Source organism: Anser cygnoides, chromosome 13 (genome assembly GCF_040182565.1).
Source record: "Anser cygnoides isolate HZ-2024a breed goose chromosome 13, Taihu_goose_T2T_genome, whole genome shotgun sequence".
Classification (NCBI taxonomy): Eukaryota; Metazoa; Chordata; class Aves; order Anseriformes; family Anatidae; genus Anser; species Anser cygnoides.
Genome location: NC_089885.1, coordinates 1,706,279 through 1,730,052, shown reverse-complemented (window position 1 = coordinate 1,730,052; position 23,774 = coordinate 1,706,279). Strand labels below are relative to the sequence as shown.

The 23,774-nt window shown below is 38.1% G+C and overlaps 1 protein-coding gene across 18 annotated transcripts in view; it reads left to right on the top strand.

Moving 5' to 3' along the window:
• Positions 1 to 23,774, top strand: part of TENM1 (teneurin transmembrane protein 1) — an 848,278-nt gene that overhangs the window by 696,704 nt on the left and 127,800 nt on the right. For 17 of the 18 annotated variants that reach the window (XM_048070576.2, XM_067005240.1, XM_067005241.1 and 14 more), the window contains 3 exons: positions 5,690 to 5,928; positions 16,840 to 16,992; positions 22,250 to 22,449. In XM_048070576.2, the coding sequence (XP_047926533.1) occupies positions 5,690 to 5,928; positions 16,840 to 16,992; positions 22,250 to 22,449 (592 nt within the window). The remainder of the gene's footprint in view (positions 1 to 5,689; positions 5,929 to 16,839; positions 16,993 to 22,249; positions 22,450 to 23,774) is intronic. The other variant, XM_048070599.2, reaches the window with a different exon arrangement.

Here is a 23,774-nt window from a genome sequence, read left to right as displayed (position 1 = left end):
TAAAGGGAAACAACTCTATGTGAATGATTCAAAAGACAAGTCCCACTCAAAAGAGGAAATTTTAACAAAGCGGTTGTATTCACAAATACAATGCCCTGGTGGGATTTAAATGTATTTCAATTATATACATAAAAATAGAATGATAAAATAAGTTAGATAAATATTGTTCATGGCCATTTCCCTCTTCTTTCACACTTGAACTTTGTTTTTCCTACGGTTCTTGTAAGCAGAAAGATAAAACAGGGCATAGCATTGCACCGGATAAAATTATGGGTCTGATTTTAACTATAATTATAAGTCATGTCTTATAATTTCCATACAGTTTTGCTGGGTAGATTTTAAAGAAGACAGTATGGTTCATATATCTTCTTTTGCCAAATAGGTGTGTTGTTTTCCCTTAGCATAGCTGCCTTGTTTTTATGCTAAATGGTTTGCTGAGTATGGGAGATAAAGGAATAGTTTATAAACAGATGTTTATTATCTAATTATCTGATTACTAACTATTACTAACTATCTGATTATTATCTACGTTTAGATGTTCATGTGTTTTTTGTGTGGTTTTTTTTTCTCCCTTTCCCATTTCTTGTATGTAATAGAATAGATAAAAAATCAGTAAAGAGCAAGTTTCTGCTTCTTGCCAGTGTCACAGGAAGTTTTAACTGTTTTAGAAGAGTCAGCTAACAGTGGGCTTGTTTGATATTTGCCAAAGTAGGACAACTGTTTCAGTTCCAAATTCCTTTTGGCTACCATCTTTACATATTTTCTGGATTTCACAAAAATCAGAATTGTTCTTATGTTTCAACAGCTACGCCTCTGAAAAAATCCCTTTGCACTTCTTTTGACATCTAAATCAAATTTTATTTCAATTGCCTACTTAAGCATTGGTATAGAGATACAATTAAATATATATATAAACACACAGTTACAGAACTGTTTGAAAAGAAGTTGAAAAATTTACATGATCAAACTGGAGGCTTCTTAGCTTTCCTATCACTTAGCTAAGTAGTAATATATTATGCTTTAGTAACTATTTCTTGGATGTGATACAGGTACAAATGTGTATCTACTTGGTTTACCCAGGAGAAATGCAGACTAATTTTTTGGTATTGCAAGATTTCTGGCATTTGTGTTTTTCCTAACTCCTGCAGTGGATTGCTTTTCAAATCTTATTTTGTTCTTCATTTTTCCTCTTACAAATCTGTAACTTTTAATGAAAATGAAGGAAAACGTGTTGTAGGTCCAAATGAAAGTGGATTTCTAGGCCTACAGGTGCCAGGCACAGGGCAAATGCATAGAACTTAGAGAAGCGGTATCAAGCCCTCGACAAAGCTGAGGGACATTACTACAGTACTGGGATATCAAAATATTTTCTCAGAATTTAATTAAGGAATTCTGTGTGGGGTTAATCTAGTTTCTGTAATAGAATTATTTATTTACGTAAATTTGTTTGGGATGCTGCTTCATGTGTAGCTTTTACAGGACTTGCATTACCACTCCAGAGAAGAAGCCAGAAGTATATAACAAAACATCCAGATAGAGAAGGATGTAAAGAAAGAAATGAACTCCCATTCTCTCACCTTCTCCTAGCTGAGAATTCATCATTTTTCTATGAGTTTTACTCTTGGAGTTATATGCCATTCCTCTTATTGCTGAAAAACAGCACTTAGATGAGCCCCATGAACATTCATCTTCACAGAAAGCAAGCTATTCTGTGATCAGCGGGACTAAGAGGTCTGATTTCATGCCTTATGTCACCTGAACTACCCAGCAGCTCCCGTCCCTTGGTCCCTATCTCTCTACTGGGCATGTCAACGTAGCAGATTTACACCTCGCTATTGATCAGTCGATGCCTCCTGCACAAGGGGCTGGATGGCTGCTGTAGTGTCTTAGGGAGCATGACCCAAGTTTGCAAGCAGCTCATTAAGGCTTTGGCTCCAGATCAAGTTGATGATTTTTGTGAGTCTGGGAGAGTCTTTTCCTTTCTGTCAGTTTTGCTTTTGAAAGAGTTCAGAGTTTGGAATTTTTGTCAAGATGAACAAATGGACAGATAGGTAGATAGACGTTGTGGTTACTTTTAAAAAGAATTAGTATTTTCCAACTGTGTTTTTTAGATGGTGAAATTATTACTGAGCCTTGAATATTTTAATGTCTTGGAATTATCAGTGTAATAAGTGACTTTATTTCACGAACAGATGCTTTGCAGATTATGTCTTGTACTTCTCTTTTTAAAAGAATATTGTCTTCATCTTTATGAATGGTTTTGATGTTTTTGTGAATATTTTAGAACTTCCTCACTTAAAATGAATAGTCTTATCAATCATTCTTAAAAATTCTATGATTTTTTTGTATTTCAGTTAAAAAAAATGCCTTAGCTTTTCTCTTAGATCGAGTATTAAAGCACATACCAGTCACATATAAACTTTTGAACTGCGATTTTTATTGTTTTCCTCTTTAGAGAGCCTGATTCTATAGAATTGATAGCAACAGTTTAGCGTGTCCTAATGTCCTTTGGGAACAGTGGTGTGCTTAGACAGATGAGTAGTCGTCTGTGTTTATGAGAACATAGTCGTAGTCTAGCTTTGGAAATTTGTCTTTGTGCCACTAGTGTTTTTCAAATTCTATAGAAATGTCTTTGGGTACTCGATATACTCTCCCCTAGAAAAAAAATGAAATGCATAAACAACTGTGATTTTTAACATTTTCTCAACATTATTTCACTGGTAGCTTACTATCAGCGTAGCATTGCACCATAATCTTAGTTTTATTAGAACAAGTTAGAGCAGTGTAAATTCTCCTCTGTGTCAGCGTAGTCATCTATCTACAAGGGTATGAGCTGGATCCAGCTTGTTTGTACTCTTCTGCTATTAAAGTAATCCATCTGCACCCTAGTATTTTACCATCAGGCTATGAAGCCACATTTATAAATCCTTGTGCAAGAGAATGAAAATATTCCTGGCTATTGATTGCAAGTCTATTAGAGCCTTAATAGTAACTTGATAACTTTCAGTTCAGCATTTCCTTGCCTTTACTCTCACACCTTTCAGCTATGCACCATAAAGGACAATCAGTGCTGCCAATATCAGACCATATTGCAGTAATTTCCAAAAAAAATTAAAGGAAAAATTATCAAATAAGTAAGGATTTTTACATTACGTCTTCAGAAGGCAATTAAAGAATATTGACTGGTTAATATATGATTTTTTTAATCTGTATGTGTGCGTTTGTGTATGTGTATACGTATATATATTTTATATGTGTATGCATAATAATACATTTTCTACTTTATATGATGAGTCTGCTCCCTCAAATATTAGTAGGAATTTTGCTGTGATGTTCTTTTCTACTGAACGTCTAAGTGACTACATATTTTGTAACTGCTGACTAAAAAGACCTCATGTACTTGCAAAAGCCTTCATGTGTGACAATGAAGCATTGAAACCAAAATAGCCAACTGTATTCTGATGGCCTGATAGGAGTGAAACAGAATTATACAGTCCTGTAGACAGGGTATTTCACTGGAGTTTATTATGTTCCTGTATTAGAATTTAGCATTTTTGAACTCAAATGTTTATAGGTAACATTACTTTGTTCAGAGCATTGCCATCTATTAAATAAGGGTCATGATATATGTATCTACAGCTATAGAAAAAGGAGAGGAAATTAGAATGAGCCTAATATAACTGCAGGGTGCTATACTCAGCCAAGTGCAGTTGTCCTCTTTTTTTTGACTGAATGCTGTTTCCTTGTGCAAGAAGTATGAAGCAGGAATAACTAGTATACTCAGCACAGGTAACGCAAAATTTCCTTCTCGTGGTTCATCAGAACAATCCTGATATGTAGGCACTGTGAACAGCAAGCTTACCACTGTTCTCGTTTACTTTCTTTTTTATGCAACTGCCTGAATAAAAGGCCTTTTAAAAGATAAAACTGCCCTGTAATACCTTTTTATTTTCTATAATCTGGCATTTTGGAGAACTGTAACCTTTCTTTTAAAATATTCTAATGGAAATACATAATATCATACTCATTACACCTTTTTGGCAATTACCTTTCCAGGAACATGTATTTACAATATTCTTAAAGTCAAATGTCACAGTGTAATCACGTTTCATACTCTTAAATGTTTGATCCTGTGTACATCCCACTGTGAATGCAGCAGAGAAATTCGACCAGCGTGGATTGATTGATCCACATATGTTTCCTGGCAGCCCCAGCACATATGGCATGGTGGTGCTTGCCCAGGACCACAGAGCACCTCCACGTTCCTCTGCTGATGGAGGAATGGGGATATGGGTTGTACAGGAACCAGCAGCAGCAGCCCCAGATGCTCTTACTCAGCCTGGAGCTCGCAAGAACGGGGCTCAGCTCAAAACACCTGACCTGCAAATGGGTCGCTGTTTCGCAGCAGCGTCTCGCTTCCACAGCAAAGCTCCAGGGAGCTGAATTCTGTTCTCTAGGAAATGCCTTTCTGAGTCAGAGCTACTTGGTTAAACAGAAAGGCTGGGGAGATTCAGGCGGAAGCAATACTCCAGTGGCAGCTCTATGGCCAGGGCTGTTCTTGCCAGCTGTGTAGAGCCTCTGCCCCTTCACTTCTCACCTCTGACCTCATGGGTTGAGGCAGAGAAGTGAGCTAACAGGCTCCCAGAGAGGCTTAGATCTAGACGGCAGGAGATCTAGATGCACATCTGTCAGAAAAGAGCATGCTCAAGAAGTTTGACCACTTACATAAAAGAAAGAGGGGCCAAAAAAATACTGGTTTTCAAAAGAATGTTTGGTGTGATCAGTCCTGGATGTGTCTCTTTCTGCCACAATTTCTGAGCACACGATGTTGTAAATTATTGTTTAAAGTTAAATATTTTTCCCTAATCCTCTTGGGGAGCACTTGTCAGTCCTAAATATCGTCCATCTTCCTACAGTTAACCACTCTGTGTTTCTGCACCAGTGCCTGTACTGCAAGGCACGTTCTGTGCCTTATTTTTGTGCTAATGGAGATGTTCGCTTTGTTTCCTTGAAGTCAATGAGTTCTGCAGCCCATGCTGAAATAGCTCCCCAAATGAATTCTTTCTTGGTATGATGAGAGTCACCATAGTAAGCAAAAATATTTGAAGAAAAACTGCTCACAAAATAGCTCAATTAAGAATACTAAAGAAATTGTACTTGCCTATACATTAACTAAAATCCTTCAAATTTAGCTTTGACTTTCTACTAAGTAGTCTCCTTTTTTTTTTTTTTTATTTTTTGGATCACTGTTCTCTGGAGAGATTCTGCAGTAAAAAACAAATACTCAAAGAGGTGGTGGCATTGCATGTTTTGTGTCCTCCTGGTGAGATGAACACCCCTGGCTGTGTTTGTGGGCAGGGTGGGTGCTGCTGGCCAAAGTCCCCCCATCGCTCACAGCCTTGATGAGGTGCACAGGGCTGCGGGTCCTGGAGGAGCCCTGGGCACGGTGCTGCCAAAAGCCAAGTCCTCCGTGCTGCTGGACATCCTGGGCGGGACGTTAGGATGCGTTTGTGTTGTTTCACTGAAAGTTATACTTCTAGGACAGAGGATGTTCAAATATACCTTTTCCTGTCTTTTATATTTTCCATATGCTGCATGCAATATTTATCATGCAATGCTTAATAGTTCCTTTCACTTCTTACAGTGCAAACTGGTTTTTACAATGTGGTTCTTTGTCTTCTTTTCGTAGGCATTTCCTATTTAAACATGGATCGGGGTCTTCAGCTATCTTCAGTGCAGCCAGTCAGAACTACCCTTTAACATCCAATACTGTTTACTCTCCACCTCCTAGGCCTCTTCCTAGAAGTACATTTTCCAGACCTGCCTTCACTTTTAACAAACCTTACAGGTGTTGCAACTGGAAGTGCACTGCTTTGAGTGCTACTGCCATTACAGTTACACTGGCATTGTTGCTAGCCTATGTTATCGGTAAGCCTCTGTTTCTTTTCTACGCTGAATTGTTACCTTTTCTGCTCTGTTGTCATGCTTGTTTTTACACTAACACACGTTGTGATTTACCAGTGGTGTTTGCCAGTGGGTCCTTTGTAAATTCTGGCAAGCGAAATGCTATGTTGGCCAGAGGTTGAATACAATGTGGAGCTCTCAATAACTTTCTACTGTGTTAACCTCACTACTGTCTACTAGAGAAAGAAATATTATTCAAGATGATATGTTTATACTAATAGAGGACTCCTACTGATTTTAATTGCTGTGATATTTTTCTTAAATTAAACATCTGATTTTCATATCAAGGCTTACAACATTGTTGCTCTTATATAATTATGCTGAAAAAATATTGGTAACTTTACGTTGTCTTTTGTTTGGCTACCTTATTTCATTTCTTCAATCTGGTCACAGTTTAAATCTTTCCTGTTTTCCCTTTAATATGCATTTCATTGGATAGACTTGCAACTAGCTCTAAAATTATGTAGCATTTTAAGCCACATTTTCTACAATATATTTTGCTGTCCCTGTATTGAATTTATGTTTCAGAAAAATGTTACGTAGATTGAAGTGCATTAACTTAATTTCAAGCTCATTTTTGGTAAGTAAATTTGCAATTTTGTTATCATGATAGGTTGCCAGGATTTATCACAATAGCTAGAAACTCCTTCCTTTTCTTTTTTTGGAAGGTAGATATATTGAAGGTGGGCTTGCAGTCACTGTGATTAAAATAGTACGTGGAAGAGCAAATCTTTTTGACTTACTATATGGCATTTTGGCTGAACATTAATTTCTATCTGAATTGAAAATATTATGGAACTTTAATTTTGTTGAATTTTAGAGTGTGGCTGTGGCTTCTATAAACGTGAAAATCTAATGAATTTTTGCTAATGTGATGCATTTTTTCACACACACACTCTGTTGATTTAGTTGCCAATTTTCAGATGAGCAGGAGCCAAAGTATCTGTCCAACACCTTATAACTTGGGTGGGAATAACTCTGGGCTTACATGGAAGGTCATACTTGGTAAAACTGGTATGGAGATACTGAGGTATACCTCCAAACAGAAAAGCAACCATTGGTTTTCTGTATTCCCTGAATAAACATCTTTATGATTAAAATTATGAAAATTCCAGTCACTTATATTTCCCACTGTACTTTTTGTCCCATAGTGACAAAGTTCTTGTTATTCTCAGTGAGATGCTCATCAGGAGGGTTTTTTTTCCTGACATCGTGATCTAATGCAGATGGGAAAGCAGATTTGATCATTTCTGGTGTATGATTATTAGATAGCACCTGAGGATCTATTAAGCTACATTAATTGCAGATTTACATAACAGCTGGTGAGCATATGCCCTCAGTTAGGACTGGCTATATAATTTTTGCAGCCTCATCTGTTTGATACGTATATGTCCCACCCACGCCATTTCAATTTTACCTGGATGAAGCATTGCCTGCTTAGATTGCCTGCCACTGAAAAAATTGTAACTTTTTGAGATGTTCTGCTATATGTCATCAGCCTGAGAAAGCTGCAGGTGCTCCATATCACTAATTTAAAAAGCTCTATATGAACTTCTTGTAGACACGTCTGTATTTCTCTTAACTTGGTAACATAAAAGTATAACGTGTTTTCTTGATTTAGGCAGAACTAGGTAAAATTAATGTACTTTTGAATTTTACAAATTATTGGTAGTTCTAGTGTTTGGGGTTTTTTAATAGCATAATCTAAATATCTGAACCGGAAATTCTAATTTAAAAGATTTTCTAAGATGCAGTTATTTGCCCTTATTTGCCCCAGAAATTATTCAGTTTACTAAGTTTTTCTGCAAATGCAGGTATTAGCTAGCTTCTCGCAAATTAAATATCTTCTGTTCCAGTTCTGATTGGTGCAATACTTAATTGTGTTCATGGTCCATTCTTATGAGTCAGGTACCTTAATTCCTTCAATTTTGTTAGGTATGAAGAACAGAATATAAACTATTTTCAAAGTTTGGTTGCTCTGTAGGGTTTCATATTTTGCATATTTTTCCATGTCCAGAATTTAAATGTGAATGTTTCAAATGAGAGTAGCTGAATATACAAAATCAAACTGTATGTAACACCGAGGTTAAAATTCACTCCAGCAATTACTTTGCTCACCATGCTTCCACTGGGTCTGACCCCTCATTCCTCCCTCCAGGAGGGCTTCCTTAATGACAAAGGGAGTTAGGTCTGAGCAATACTACAGACTTGGGTCTAAGTTGTAAAACAGAACTCATAATAATCCCAGGGGCAGACTTACCTGGGATCAACTCCATCATTGTTACGGGAAGAATAAGGGCAAGTTTGTAAAGGCAGAGTTGTTTTCAACATTACATTTTATGTTATAGTCTGCATTAAACAATAATGATCTGTGATTTTTGGCCAATTGAACATAGATCAAAATTTAAGATTTTTCTTCCCCTTACCTGGTAACTTAAATGCACTTTCTAAAATATCTCGCACTGCTGCTAGATGCAACAAATAACTTGATACTGTCAAAAATAAATCCAGATCTCAGCCTCAAGTTAGAGCATTCACAAAGTCCTGGAAATCCAGTCCTTATTCCAGATCAAAAATTTGCAAGTAGTCTTGTATTTGTGATGAACTGAAACCTGCACCAAAGTGCTCCAAGCTGTGATTTCTTTTCAGTCAAAAGGTGAAGTATCAAAATATTTTTGTTATTTTATTTTTTAGCCTTTCGCTGTTATCAGCAAGACTCAGTAGAGAAGCTTTTACTTGAGAACACATACTTCTGTATTTTCTCTCCTTTGAAGTAATAGTCAGTTTAAAAAAAATCTGTTTCCATTTTTGTTCTATAATCAGCATGTTTATTATTTGCTACATGCTGAAATAAATCTGACTACTACATGGACAGTAAGGAAATTACAGAACTTCATAAATGGTTGTATAACAGCTGATTTATTGAAAATCTGTAGTCATAATATTTAGTTTATCAAGTAAAACACATTTTCACTTCAGTAAGAGTAATTTCTGTGAATAGGTTTTAGAGTTATAGTAGTTACTACAAGAAATGCTCATTTCATAGTGCATGTGCTTGGTCTCCTCACCATAAATGTCTTGAATTATCTTCTATTAAATAAAAGCATATATGCTTTTATATTTCTTCTATACTTTCATATATGTTGACAACTTTAATGCATTCATGCCAACCTGGGGCCCATTGCTCAACTTTTCCCACAAAGAGGTCAGTAAGGCAGGTGAGGGCTGTGTCACCCAGCAGGAGGGGGATGCTGGGGCACGTCCTCGGTGTGTCCAGGCACTGTGGCAGCTTCACCTGTGGCTCCCAGGAGCCCATCCAGGGCTTTCTGAAGCCAGCAGAGCACTGGATTAAGGCAGAGTGAAATTGCCACTGGAGTGAAAGACTGACTAGGGAAAACAAGTTATCTACTCGTGCAATGGAAATGTGGAATGGGCAGTCTGCCTGCTAGCACTCGCTGTGTCTGGGGGCATACGAGCTGTGTGTGTTTTAAAGATTTATGCAAATCTGCAAATCAGTGCTCATATTGGAAAAAAAATCTGACTACTATAGGGAAAATTATTGAAATACATAAGTATTTCATATTCATATTACATAAGCTGCCTTAAAGGTTTTCTATTTTGATCGTAAAACAGAAGCAGATAAATTCTGGCTGTTTGTTGATGTGTATTTCTCTGGCATGAGGCGTTTCAAAGGACTGAGATGGATACATGTCTCTAGTCTAGGCTCACATATATTTATGGAGATGACACCTTGCAAAGGGGCAGTGTGGAAACGAAAAGTGAAATTTCTTTAACAGTACTAGGAAGTACTTTTGAAATAGCGTTCAAATCTGGTAAGTAAAATGAGGACTAGCAAACTGTAGGCTATAGTCAAGTCTATAACGTAGATTCCTAATTATCTCACAAAATATGAGACCATATCTGTTTGATTCAATGCAGTCAATACTTCTGTCTCTCTGTTCATCTATTATTGGTCTGTGTTAGTATAAACAGTATAAAATAGGTTACCGTTGTGGAGTGGTGTACTAAATATTCTCTTTTTTTTTAATCTCATTGTAATAAAAGCCTAGGAAGGTATCAATAATTAAAGAAGAAATTCAACCGAAATTTAAAAGTATACAAGGCAAATACAAGAGATAAAATAAGAAATACAATATTTTTTTGCAGTTTTCATACCATGCCATTTTCTTTAAAAAAAAACAACACAGTGTTTGATGATGTGACTGCTCATCTAGTCAGTCATTTTTAGCTCATTAGTAAGTAGGATTTTTCTCCATGATAGCTTACTTTTTTATCAGCTGCTGATTTGAACTTGCAAATCACTGGTCCTATTGATTAAAGGTGCTGAACTCCTATGGTTCTTATTGATTTCAGCGGGAGATGCAAATGTTCTGTGCCTCTGAAAATCGGATGCCATGTTCTTAGGTGTAACCATGCCTGACTACAAAATGACTATTTTATACACAAATGAATTCTCAAGTATGAAAGTGAAGTTGTCCCTATCCTTTGTGATATTATCTCTATTTCTGAGTATGCACTGGAGATGGGTGTTGGGTTTTAAATTATATTCATACTGAGGGTGAAGAAATTAAAACCTCACTGCTGTTTTCCATTGTGACCTACCATTTCTTGCACTGTCCAAGGCAGAAGAGTGATGGCTTCAGCACTGGGAAAGGCTAGGCCAAATTTAGGGGATGTATGTATCTCACAGCATAGATTTATAATATCGGTTACATAGCTTTATTCAATATAAAACAGTAGGAAAAATATAAATCCTTAACTCTGAGAACTAGAAATTATGTGGGAAAGGCTGAAGGGGTTATATGCTGATTTCACACTGAAAAGTATCATGGTATGGTACACATTGCTAAATGGTTCAGGTCTAAGTAAAAGCCATGACGCAGATGTGCAACTCTTTGTAATGCTGCTGAGCTCATCACTGAGATTGCTCTCGGTGAGACAGGTCCATCAGGGTTTCACAGCTGGAAACCATGGCCTCTGTTCTCTGGGAGCCTGGGTCCTTTTGATGAGCTTGATATTGTCACAGGTCTTTAAGTACGCTGAGGGGGAAGTCTGACAGCATTGTACTATTGTCTGAGATTAGGTTTTGTTTGTTCCTAAGGCTAACGGATGGCTTAGTAATGAAAAGTGAAACCAGGCTGGTCATTATATGTCTGAGTAGGAGGACTGCAGGAGAGGGGGGGTGGTTATTTTTGCTCTCAGGTATAAAAATATGTTGTGTATAAAGAGAAGACTGCTTGAGATAGAGGAGAATTCCTGAGCTGAGACAGATATAACAACTATGTGGAAAAATCCTTACCTTGTGAAAGGATATGTAGATGGTCCAGAATAATGTAGTGCCTCAACACAAATAAAAAAATAAAAATGAAACAAGGATTCTTATGCTGAATTAAATGTTAACGGTCTCAAAATTTCAGATTTGCTTAGAGCAGAATGACGTTAGCATTTTATTTACAAAATGAACGTGCAAAAGAACTCCCTTTTTGTAGGTCAAGATCAGAACCTCGATTCTGACTCTTAGTTGTATTCGGGTATTTTTATACCAATTCACCTTTACAGTGCCCAGCTGCAACTGAAGAACTTTGTGCACCGTGGGCTTCATGCCACAGCGAAATCCAGTTTTATAAACTGAACCTGCTAGCAGCTAGAGAAAATAAATATTTCTCTGGCACTTCGTCAGAGCAGGTGCAGAAAGAGTAGTCAGCTGCTGAGATAGTTTGTACTACAGCTCTTCTGCGGGGTAGGCTTCAGGGGGATGATCTACTGAGATTTTCCAAAATAACTGGAAACAGCACAGAAAGCTAAACAGAAGTCTTTAGTAGAGGTCAGCAATTTGGAGAGACTTCACATTTGTAGGATTTTTGTCCTCTGAAGTTCGTCTTGGGGGTTGATAAGTACTTAACTGCACAGGACTTTTCTAACATCTCCTCACTACTGAGAGTCTGTTTTGCACTGGAGCCAAGCCTCTTATTCATATTCTGCCAAACATGTAGCACAGGAGTTGACAAGCTGTGCTTACACAGAAGGTAGATAAGAATAAATTAAATTAGATCATTGGGTTTGTAGCAGATGGCGGGTTAATCCAGTTTACAAAGTGAGTTCTGAAGAAAAAGAAATGCTTATAAATTTGTGAATATTTACCTTAGTATGCTGCGGAGTTGCAGGGACTGAGTTACTTTATCTGGAAGCGTCAGTTGGTTTTATTTAGGTGATGAACAAAATAAGCAACCTGCTCATTTAATTCAGAGGTAAAGCCCCAAGCTTTGGTTCCAAACAGAGCCCAACTGTTCCAATTACAGCAGCAACCTGAAGTAACCAGAAACTGCCCCTGGACAAAGAAAATCCCTTAGACAGCATAAAGCCATATTAGCCTTTCTTGTCTTTGTTCTATGAAGGAAAATTATAGGTAGGATGGAAGATACAGGTCTTTAATTTATCTTCTTCTGCAAGAGATCTGTTTTATACCTAATAATTACTTTTTATCTAAGAAGCATAATAAATTAGCCAAGAAAAGCTCTGCACTGCAGGTAGAGCCTTCTGTATTTGAGATTGACCATTTCAAGCTGCCCTGAGCATCTCCCCCTTGCAGCTGGCTGACTGAGGGAGAAGCTTAGTTTCATGCTGTTCATGTGGTATCCTCCATTCTCTTTAGCTCCACTGAATACAGACTCCTCCAAATTTATCATCTAGACTAACATCCATAATGCATGCTGTAAACAAAAAAGTATATGTCCACTCTTATGTTACAATTTCATCTGAAACCTTGAATTAAACAGGACTATCCAATAAAACACAGGTATGGTGGCATCCATTGTATAAGCTCTATCTCCAAACATTATGTAAAGAGGGTCAGATTTTGCCTTCAGATATATTTGCCTGCCTCCAAATCACCTCAGTGAGAGCAGTGTACAACTCTGCTTGTGGCAGAATGCAACTCATAAATACCAAAGGGATCAAGTCATGGCAGAGGGGTGAATATGCTGGAGGTTCAAGCAACCAGGAAAGAATATCTTTTCAGATGAGATTTGCAGTAAGATGGAACAATCAAGGAAACAGAAGTCAAGTGGGATGTTCAGGAATGCCAGGTAAAGAAGTGTGGCCGCTACCAGCAGTGACAGTGTTGGTACTCAGTTTCCAGACGAGAGGCTTGTGTTAGGTCCGGATGAGGGGACATTATAGTTTGATTCTCCTGGTGACTCACTGAAGCCCTTCCTAGCTTTAAGTAGGAGTTTTGCAGTTGTGAAGCATACTGATGCTGCTAACAAGCTGGTTAAATCTCCACTTACCTGGTAGTCTTTGGTTTTGCTTGAAACTGTAGCAGTTCACCAGTGGTCTTAGGCACCCCACCAGTAGTTGAGGTATTTTAGGTGATGCACAATACAGGGTATCTGATGGTAGAATTTTTCTGGAATGCCAGGTGGCCACAGTCAAAGCAATTGTTGCTTTTTCTGTAGTATCAGTATCTTCATCATACCTTGAGGGTTGTTTTTGGTTTTTATGGGAGATTGAGCTGCCTCCAGTAACGCATCTTTAGTTGTAAAGATGGATTTTGATGCTCTTAGTCAGCAACCAACCCTTAAAAATACTGTGGTTATGTTCTGTTTATATAAACATCAGTCCAGAAGACTAAACTTTGAAGAAAGGACTGATACCTTGATCAGAAACCAAATCTCAGACAGAGGTCTGGTGTCATCTTCTAATTGGTCTATGGAGTAGGGTCTTGTACCTGTGTGCTACACATGGGAACTAGAGCTGAGCATCTTACAGATGGATTTATGCTGTGATAAATAATGCGGTGGCCCACTGTTCAATTCCACAGCTCTATCTGTGCCCCTTTGGGTGAAGGGAAAACAGCAAAAGCCAGAAATGTACTGGAAAAATCAGAAAGAATGACTCAAAAGAAATCTTTTGAGGTTTTAATGGAATTCAGTACATGCCTACTTACTTCTTAAGAGATTTGGGAGAGAGAGAGAGATTTGAAAATTTTCTTTAATCTTATTTGGTGAAATATCTATATATTTAAAGTACGATGTATGTATGTTGTAGGAAACAGGGCTTTGTATAAATAATATTTACCTTATATAAAAGAAAAGTATCAGAGAAAAAGAAGAGGCAAGCTAAGCCTCTGTGTCTGCTAAATAAAAATGTATCACTCCCTGTAGTTAACTTCTGAAAAAGGTAACTCTAAGAATTAATGGCTTTACTGTGGTACCTGGTCTTTTTACTGCTGGAGTTATACTTGGATCCAAAGGTAATTTGTCAAGAGCTAGAGTTTGCATACATACCAACTTGATAGCTAACGTAATGAAAGTCAGATTTATTTTAACTTTGCAAGATGACCAGGTTTCTGCAGTGGTAGTAGTTACTTAGTTTAATTCAGGTAGATCTTACTTTCACAGCCATGTGCTGTGTTGTTCAAATACTCGGTCTTGAACGTAATTTAATGTGAAGCATGACTACCAATATCACATGTAATCTCCCGCAGACCGGAAGTCAAGAGTCTGAGGCTGGCAGAGACCACCATCTCCGCAATGTAGTTGGTGTTTCTCAGGGAGAAAACAGACTGTCAAACATGCATACAAACAGCTTTGCTAGCTTGCCAAGCTTTGGCACGAGCTATAAAAACAACAGCACTTCCCCTGCCTGAAGGGAAGGCAAAGCAAGGAACTCTTCGAATTGGTGCGAATGGATGACAAAAGGCATAGTGTATGTAATCTGGAAAATACATATAGTAAGGAAAAATGTGCATTACATATTCAGCCCTTGCTTTGGTGACATACCCTCTGCAGCACATGCAAATACTGTCTTAGGAAATGAATAATAGTGATAATGGAAATAACATAAGAAAGCAGCTAGAACATGCTCATGATTGTATAACCACTAAAAGCTTATTTATGTTATGTTTTGCACCTGGTGTTGATCTGTTTCAAGTGCTCATGTAATTATTTGCATTAGTATAAAGAAATGTACATTCATTAGTTATCAGTCCCATTGCACTTTGTTCCTTTCTGTTGTTATTAACTCTTTATATCATAATAATGCCCAGAAGCTCAAGCCAGGAGTAAGAGCTGCCTCCTCTAGAGATGTCAAGGCATACAGATTTTTGTTGTACCTTCTGTAAGGAGAAGTAATCTGTCTTGCATTAATAAGCTTGACTATCAGAGCTTAGGTCTGTGTGATTTGGCTGCAAGCCCCTTTTCAAAGTATAAGCACAGTCCCTTGATCGTTTCAAGTCCATGGAATATGAAGCAATCCAGCAAGTGTCCAGCTTGAGAAGTCTCCACTAACACTGGAGTAAGCCTCTAGCGTCTTTTCTGGGGACTGGGAATTTACAGCCCCGTGGTGCGTCTTTCAGACCTGGTGCTGGGGCAGTGCTAAATACAAATATAAATGTGGCACAAATTCTGACAGTGTCGCCTCACTAATGCAATAGAAATGCTGTAATTTGCTTGATTTGGATCATGTATCTATGCTGGGTGATCCAGGAGTGCACAGATCTGAATATAATGATTGTAGATTGGCAGCTTTGCATTCCTGTAGTAGTTTGGCAAGGCCTTGCAGGAACCCATTGAAGGCATGATTTTTTGCATTATAGTTTTATCTTTTAAGTGTGCAAGCAAGACTTGGGAGCAAACATAGAAAATAGATAATGAACTGTAGGTTTCCTATTTATATCAAGATTTTTTTTCTTAAAATAGTACAAAGGAAAAGAATGTACTTTCTCAATGCAAGACCTCATTCTAGATCCCACTTACTTCTCTTGAGAGTCTCTGAGGTTCATACCCAATTCAGGAAGAGCAGATTTATTGCCTTTGAGGCTCCCACTGTGGGCAGATCCTACTCAGTGCAAAATGCTGTGTGTGGCTAAAGAGTCTGTTACTCAGTTTTTGCTCTTTTTGTGATGATTTCAGCTCCTCTGTGGGGAGTATCCTCAATCCTTTTAGTGGGTCATCAGTCCTCCCTGCTGAGTTACTTCAGTGCTAAGGCAATGTCTTCCTTGGAAGAATAAGCCTTCCTCTAGAATGTCTAATTGTCTAGAATGACTGCAATACTATCATAGTATGCTTAAAATAAGATCCTCTGTTGCTGTCTTTCTCCTACAAGGTTTCGATGCCTCAAATTAGAAAGAACAGAAAGGCAAGCAGAAGAAGTGAATGGCTGTATAGCCAAAATGGAGTCAGCAGCCCCCATGTATGGAGATAAATTTGTAAAAGAATTAATTTATTAGATTTGCCAATGCATACATAAATAAAAATGATATTTCCAATAACGTGTTACAAACTAATTGCATATATTTTAGATCTGAAGCCAGGTGTTTTGTTTTTGTTTTTTTAGTCTGCAACGAAATTCTAGGGCAAATCTATGAAGTCAGTGTTTTTACTAATGTTCAAACTGATCTAAGTGATAACGTTTGGGAATACAGTGGGCACAATTTCACTAAGAACTGGGTTAGAAAGGTGGAAGATTTGCATGGTGGCTGTGCTTTAATCCAACAAACTCTGAGCTCCGTGACAGCTGAAAATTGAGGGAGGTTGATGCAGCATAAGAATCTGTCACACAATATTTAAGGCAGTCAACTGTTACCCTTTTAATTGCAAGTATTTCCATTAATTGCTCTAGAAATTCATCACCGTGACCTGGCTGAGCTCCAAAAGAAAGTGTGGAAACTAATTAAACATTGAGTTTTAAGGTAAAATAGTAAATTGCTCATTAGAATGCTTGAAATTCTGATTTATTGCTAACAGAACTAAATAATACTTGACTTTGCAGAAACTGGGTCGTAGCATTTTTTTCTTAGTGTAACTGAAGGTGCTGTAGCTTAGACATCAATTAATTGGTCTTCATTTTTTGCAGCAGTACACTTGTTTGGTTTAACCTGGCAACTACAGCCTGTTGAAGGGCAGCTGTACGAAAATGGAGTTAGCAAAGGAAATAGAGGAACAGAATCCGTGGATACTACTTACTCGCCAATTGGAGGAAAAGTTTCTGATAAAACAGAAAAAAAAGGTATGTGTGAAGAAGCAGACAGACAAAGCAGGAATATTTAAACATTTCTACGGTTCAGATTCTGTATTTGCTAAAGTTTGGGAGTATTTTGAATTCAAGATCTATTTTCTCTAGAAAAAAAATGAAAATAGGTATTAAAATCCCATATCCAGATCGTGTCGTTTAGCAGAAGTCTCACTGAAATGAGCAACCGGCCCAAGCCATTGAAGAGGTAATGTTCAATAGCAAAATAACTGCCCTTCCTTTGTAGAGAAGAGAGATCAAAGAGCTTGCCTCTTGTCTTAAGACAGGAGAGATGAGAGCATATTTGCCATGTCCCCTAGTTGTGCTAAGGGCTCATTGCTGTGCCTGTGTCTTGCAGACCAGAGTCACTCTTAGCAAAGTGAAAATCTTTGTGCTGACAGCTCAGAATATGCAGAAGGGTAGAAATCCTAATGCTTTTAAAGACATCCAGTTCTTGAAGGCGTAAGCTAAAATACAGCATCCTGTCACATCCTGCCATAACCAGTCGTACTGAATCAGCTTGCAGGAACCACCTGGGGTTTCAGAAAATGTCTGAGCCAGTCTGGCAGTGGGGGACAGCCCACAACACCTCTCCCTGTGGCCCCGTGCCTGCTTCAGGAATTGTCTCAGGAGTGAGCAAAGCACCTCAGCTTACTGTTGGCAGGAAATGGCTTTGGTGAAATGGTGAATAGTTTTCTGCTGTCTTAGCTGATGAACCAGCTGTTCTGAAGGGGCAGAGACATGCCAGAGCTGGCAAAGGAAAGGAGCGGACTGTACAGCCAGCACCGTGAAACAGAGCAGGGCTGCTGAGAGGACTCACAATTCCTTTCTCTCAAGTCCCATTGTTCAATGCTGTTAGCTCACCTACCCCAATACTAGCTAGAAGACATAACACCTATTTCCCGTTGACCACCACATAACACCACAACGATGATTTTTGACCCTAAAAAGCAGATAGCCATCCCATTTCTTTTTATGGTATGCAGAAAAAGTGGATAAATCAAATGGATTAGATCAGAGAAAAGTGAATGGGAATAGAACGTGAACTCTACTTTTTCAGCTATTAGGAGGAAAGTAAAATTTTACTGAGTTCTGCAATGATGGGAGATTTCCAGAGTTTTCAACTTTTGTAGCAGAGCAGTGATGATTCTGTGTCTGCCAGGTAAGATCTATGACTCTAAATATGAGACAAGGTGGGACGTGGTTGTACCAGTCCCTCCAGAAGGAGAATTGCATCTCAGTCAATAGTCTTACAAATCAATGTGGCACAGCTGGATAGAGATCATATTAGATAAATAAGCAACAGAAATATATGTGAGGAGGCAATGATATTGTTATCCATTATTTCTTCTCTTAGAATGGATTGATAGTGAATTACAGTAAATGTTTTACACGCTTTTGTATTTCTGTCCTGGTACACCATGGAAAATGTCTAAACTATCTCAAGTAGTTCTTCTAAACTGCATTAAATCGTTTTGTCAATATATTACAGATTTAATAAAAGCTCATCCAAAGCATTTGGCTTCCAAAGGAGGAGGTACAGGAAAAACATCAAAACATGATCCTAAAAATTAGATTTTCGAGAACAGAGAAGAGCATATGTGAGTCAATAGAGAACTCAATGTAGCAGGTAAAAACCTCCACCACCACCACCAACAACAACAGAAAAAAACAGTTCCCTCACCCCAAGAAATCCTAATGTCATGCGTAGCCACAGGATTCCCCCAAAGCACTAAAACAAGGAGAGCTGTGACGCCAGAGCTTCTTCACTGAGGGCTTATCCAGCAGTTTCAGAGATCAGTCTTGAATATAGCTAGCCTGTTGTCTGACTTGTCATTTTCCACTTTCTGGGGTATGCTAATCCAGGGTATGTTAATAAGAATTATACACTTGAGAAAACATAAGAAAAGCAATGTGGACTTAGGACCAGGCATTGGTATGTGCATTTTCTGGATCTGACTAACTTCTGATGTCTCTCTCCCTGCCTCCCTTATTTCCTTGCTTCCTTCCCATCCCTTTTAATATACATAAGTCATTTTTCCCCGTGTTTGTACCAAATATTCCATGTTAATGTGCTGGGAAGGAGGACTTGGAAATGGCACTTCAGCAGCGTACCATGGAAAGTTGATACTTCGCCTGTAAACTTGAAGCCTCTAATGTGATTTCACAGGGATAAATAAGTACTGTCAGATATTGTGACCTCCCATTTTCCCAACTCTATGCAGCAGCACAAGATGCTTTCCCAGACTTTGAAAGCATGTATTTTAACTTATCTTTTAATGGAAATCAAGTTTATAAACCAGCAAGTCAGATTTCTTTAAGAAGTCATGTTATGACACAGTGACCCATGGCTATGAGTTAACATTTTAATATGTAGCAATGTGATTAAAAACTCAGACGTCCTATTGATGCTGATATTTACCAGGGGAGTACAAGGAGATTGATTGTTTCAGGATCAGTAATAATCAGCATATGGGTACTTCCTTGTGAAGATAATTGGCACCATGCTGTTCACAGTTTTACTTTCTTGAAGCCAAAAGAAACCTGTGATTAGGAATCTATCTTCTGTTTTAGAACCGCAGAGAAAGTGTGCTTAGAAAGAATGGGGAGAAATTAATACCAGTTGGTAAGACTGGGAGCTGTACTAGGAATTGAATGTAGGTAATTAAATGAGACTTTGTCATAGGAAAAATGTTGTTATAGGAAAAAGGTTTTTAGAGCAAGTGCAGAAATTGTATTGCAACACTGTAATTTTAAAAGCTTATATAAGACTTTTCCAAGAAAGAGTAAGAAAGTATATGAGATAGTCTGTGAATAGCATATCCTCAGATGACTTACCTGTATGGCCAAATACCTGCTTGATTCAATTAAGCAAAGAAACAGAGCTGAATTATTTTTTTCTATAAAGGAGTCACAATGGCTCACTGAATATGAAAGCATGCACTTCAGACACAGTGCTTACAGTCAGCTTTTCATGCTGTATGGTTACCTGAAAAAAATAGTATTTGAAAGGTAGGGGTGCTGCGAGTACTACTTTCAGTAGGTGGTAGATAATACGTGTTTTTTCATGTCAACATTGTGAACAGCAGCATGCACTTCTTTCAGATATAATGAGATAATAGGAAATCTTAAGTATATGTATGTTTTTTTAAGATTACATAAAATAATTACTAAGACAAAATTTTCATCCCAATGTGGAAAAACTTCTCAGAGATACGTTGTATTGAGCCTAGCAACAGTAACGTGCTATTCAGCATAATCCGATAACACCAATTAATGAAAATACTTCCTCAAAGGACGCGTATGCCCCGACTAAAGTCCTGATGCTTTTTCTTTTCAAATAAGAACCAGGCCTTCTCACTTCAACAAACTCAAAAGCAGTTAGTGCATTTTAAAGGACCTTGAACGCAGACCAATAATGCCATTAACTTCCAAAATGATACTGTATCCTTGACTTTTTACTTAGTGCTCTACCATCTTGTAATTGAATCACATTAATTACCATGTGTCAATATCACCAAAAAGTTCCTTAGTGTTTTACTTAACCCGGGGTAATTGCTTGCAAAGAATCATTAAGATTTAATATCTCTGGAGTACTGGAAATAGGGGAAAAGGTTTTTAAATTTACATCAGCCAACGGGATCTGATGCGTGGCACACGGTGGGAGGGATCCACTTCCTTTTCCCAACTACATTAGAAGTTTAAATTTCTACTCAAAACTCCACATGGAAGACTTGAATCACAAAGAAAATTGGACAAAAGTAGTCTCACCTTGAACATTGCTAAAGCAGTGATTTGGAGATAGTTTATGTGCTAAGGTTCAAGGTGGTTTTTTAGAGTTTAAGAAAAGTTGTGTGCTCTAAAAACGTATGCTTTTATGCGGTAAGGTGTTAAAAGTCAGCTCCTGGTTCTTGCTGTAGCTTTGTTTCTGGTGACACAAAGCAGCTGTAAAGCTGTAAGATCCAGTACCCTGAGAATTGCTCCTGCCTCATAAACGAAATCTCTATTCATTAAGAATGCTAAGTACTCCCTACACTAGTTAAAGCCAATGAAGGATCCCACTGAGGATCTCTGTTATTAATATGTTTAGGAAAAATCTGGCCCTAGCTTTGCTACTGCTGTTTTCATTTCCAAAGGCAATTTATAAAATTTCCTGGGCATTATGTTGCATTGGATATTTTTATGCATTATTGTGAAAGGTGAGGCTCCAGTCACTTTGATTGCTCCTCTTTATCCTTCGCCACATAATGGAATGAAATGACACATAAATGGCTATGGCTGCTGAATTCAATCTTCTTCTCTTGGTTCCTCCTCCTTTGTAGCATGCTCTCCTTCTTTTTTCTAGTTGAGAGAAAGTTTGCAAATGGGCTTGAGGGTTTTGCAGAACTTAGGGTGGAATTATGTCAGACGTTAGCAGGATTGGGTCTGTGGCTTGCAGCATGTCAGGATGCTGATCACAGGCAGGCATTAAAATAGATAAAGATAGTGATACATGCCAGCAAAGCAAGCCAGCTCCGATTTAGTTTGGCAATGGCTTCTTTACACATTCCATTTCCCTTTCTCTTTCAGCTTTCTCATAGCCATGGTTGAAGTTATATGCTGTAGATGTCTGCAGATGTATTGTTAGGCACTACAAAACGATGCCAGTATTCTCTTTAGATTGCCTCTCCCTATCCTTATGCCCCTGTTAGGCTTTTATGCAGAAAGTCCAAGCAAAAACAGATGTTCTTTATTTCTCTAGGACTAGATTTTCATTGCCACGATATGATTGTTGGGAATGGTGATTAGTAGAAATTCAGGCATGGACACGGGCTCTGACCTACCAGGTTTGATGGATTTTCTGTCTTCGCCGGTGTCCATTTGTGTAGCTTATGCAATGCCTGCTCGGCGGTGGCCGGGGACCCGTGCCAGAGGAAGCTGTCCCGCTGTGTATTCTCTGCACTCACAGTCGAATGGGGTTTGTTTTAACAGCTGATACGTGTAGATGTAAAGTCTGTGGTTTCCACAGCAGCACCAATACCTTTTTGCAGTCAGTAAAGCATTCCAAGATTTCCAGGGGAAAAAAAAGCTCTGTGACACCTATTTTGGTAAATATTGCACGCAGTTTATTTATATTTTTCAATTAGTTGAATAAAAAAATACAATGATTTCAGTGAAATGTCCTCAGTTTAGAGGTTATTTATTATACATGACCCGGTATCTTCACCAACTGTGATTATGCAACATGTTGTTTCCTTTGTTTCTGGAAAATTAGTGTTTCAGAAGGGACGGGCCATCGACACAGGAGAAGTTGAGATTGGAGCACAAGTTATGCAAACAATCCCGCCCGGTTTATTCTGGCGCTTTCAGATCACCATACATCACCCCATGTACCTGAAATTCAACATTTCACTGGCGAAGGATTCTCTGCTGGGAATTTATGGCAGAAGAAACATTCCACCTACTCACACTCAGGTAATTAGTGATAATGCTAATTGCATCATGCTTTACAGTTTCAAACAGCAGTGGATGCTAATGTTCACAACACACTTTTAAAGCAGGGAGGAAGGAAGGAACTGGCTGTAACCACAGAAAGCAGTCTGTTTATCCCATTCTTATACTGAGGTCTAGCTACACCCCCAAACCATGCCCTCCCCAGTGGAGGGGCAGTGTCGTACCAGCAAGATCAGCCATTCTGCATACTGCCATGTGGCTGTGGGAGGCAGGACAACTGCACGCTGTCTTTTGGGGGGCAGTGGGGTGAAATACTAGATCATTTGAAAATGCTTTAGTCTTTCTAGGAATTCATCAAAACAGATTACAGACTACAGTCAGTATAAAGAGATAATAGAAAAAAACCTGTTAGTTTCTGATACAAAGATTATTTCAGAGCATTTACTGCTGGGGATATTGCAGGAGAAAACCTAGCTAGGTGTTAAGAATATGCAGTATTGCTGGTCACATTCAACCTTTCTTTTTTTTTTTTTTTTTTTTTTTTGCTTGCTGTGTTTGGCATATGAAGCTATCATTTCAATGGATTGAAATGCTGTCTTATAGCAGGATTACAACATATGTGATAAACTTGTATACAGAATCATGGAAAGATTGTTTAGAAGGGACCTGTGGAGGTCATCTAGTCTAATCTCAACAATGATTTACTAGAGGTTTGATCTTAGAAATAAGCGATTCTAGCTGTCGTTGGCTTTGATTGGGTATTCAGTCAAGCTGAACTTGAACTTTACTGAAAATCAGTCTGGAGAATGCCTGGAGAAGAAAAAAAAAAAAAAAAAGAGAGAAATATATACATTTCTTAAACAGAAATTTTAGAAAGGTTTATGTCTTCTCTGATGCTTTCAAGTTAACTGTTCTTGAAGTTGTTGGCATCGACTTGATTAAGTATTACTTGTTTCCATGTCACAAAGTAGTCATTTAATCGCATTAATAAAATTAAATATAAATAAAATGTGTAAGTAGGTTTTGATATGTGACAGTGATACTAAGGAACAAACACTGAAAATTCTGGTATGAAACAATAGCTTATTTAATCTGTTTTTGGCATTTGAGATGAATCACTGCATAAAGCAAGACACTACAGCTTGGGAATTTTGGAATTATTCCCATTAAAGAGATATAATGTCGAAGTACACCTGCTGCATTTAGTGAAACAAGCCTGAATTTAACCTGCCATAGCAAAAAGCAAGTTTTGATGCCGGATTTCTGACCTACCATAACGCTTTCTATATGGAATAAGGAACTGAAACTACATGGACCAGGTTATATGCAACTGCTATCCATGTTGA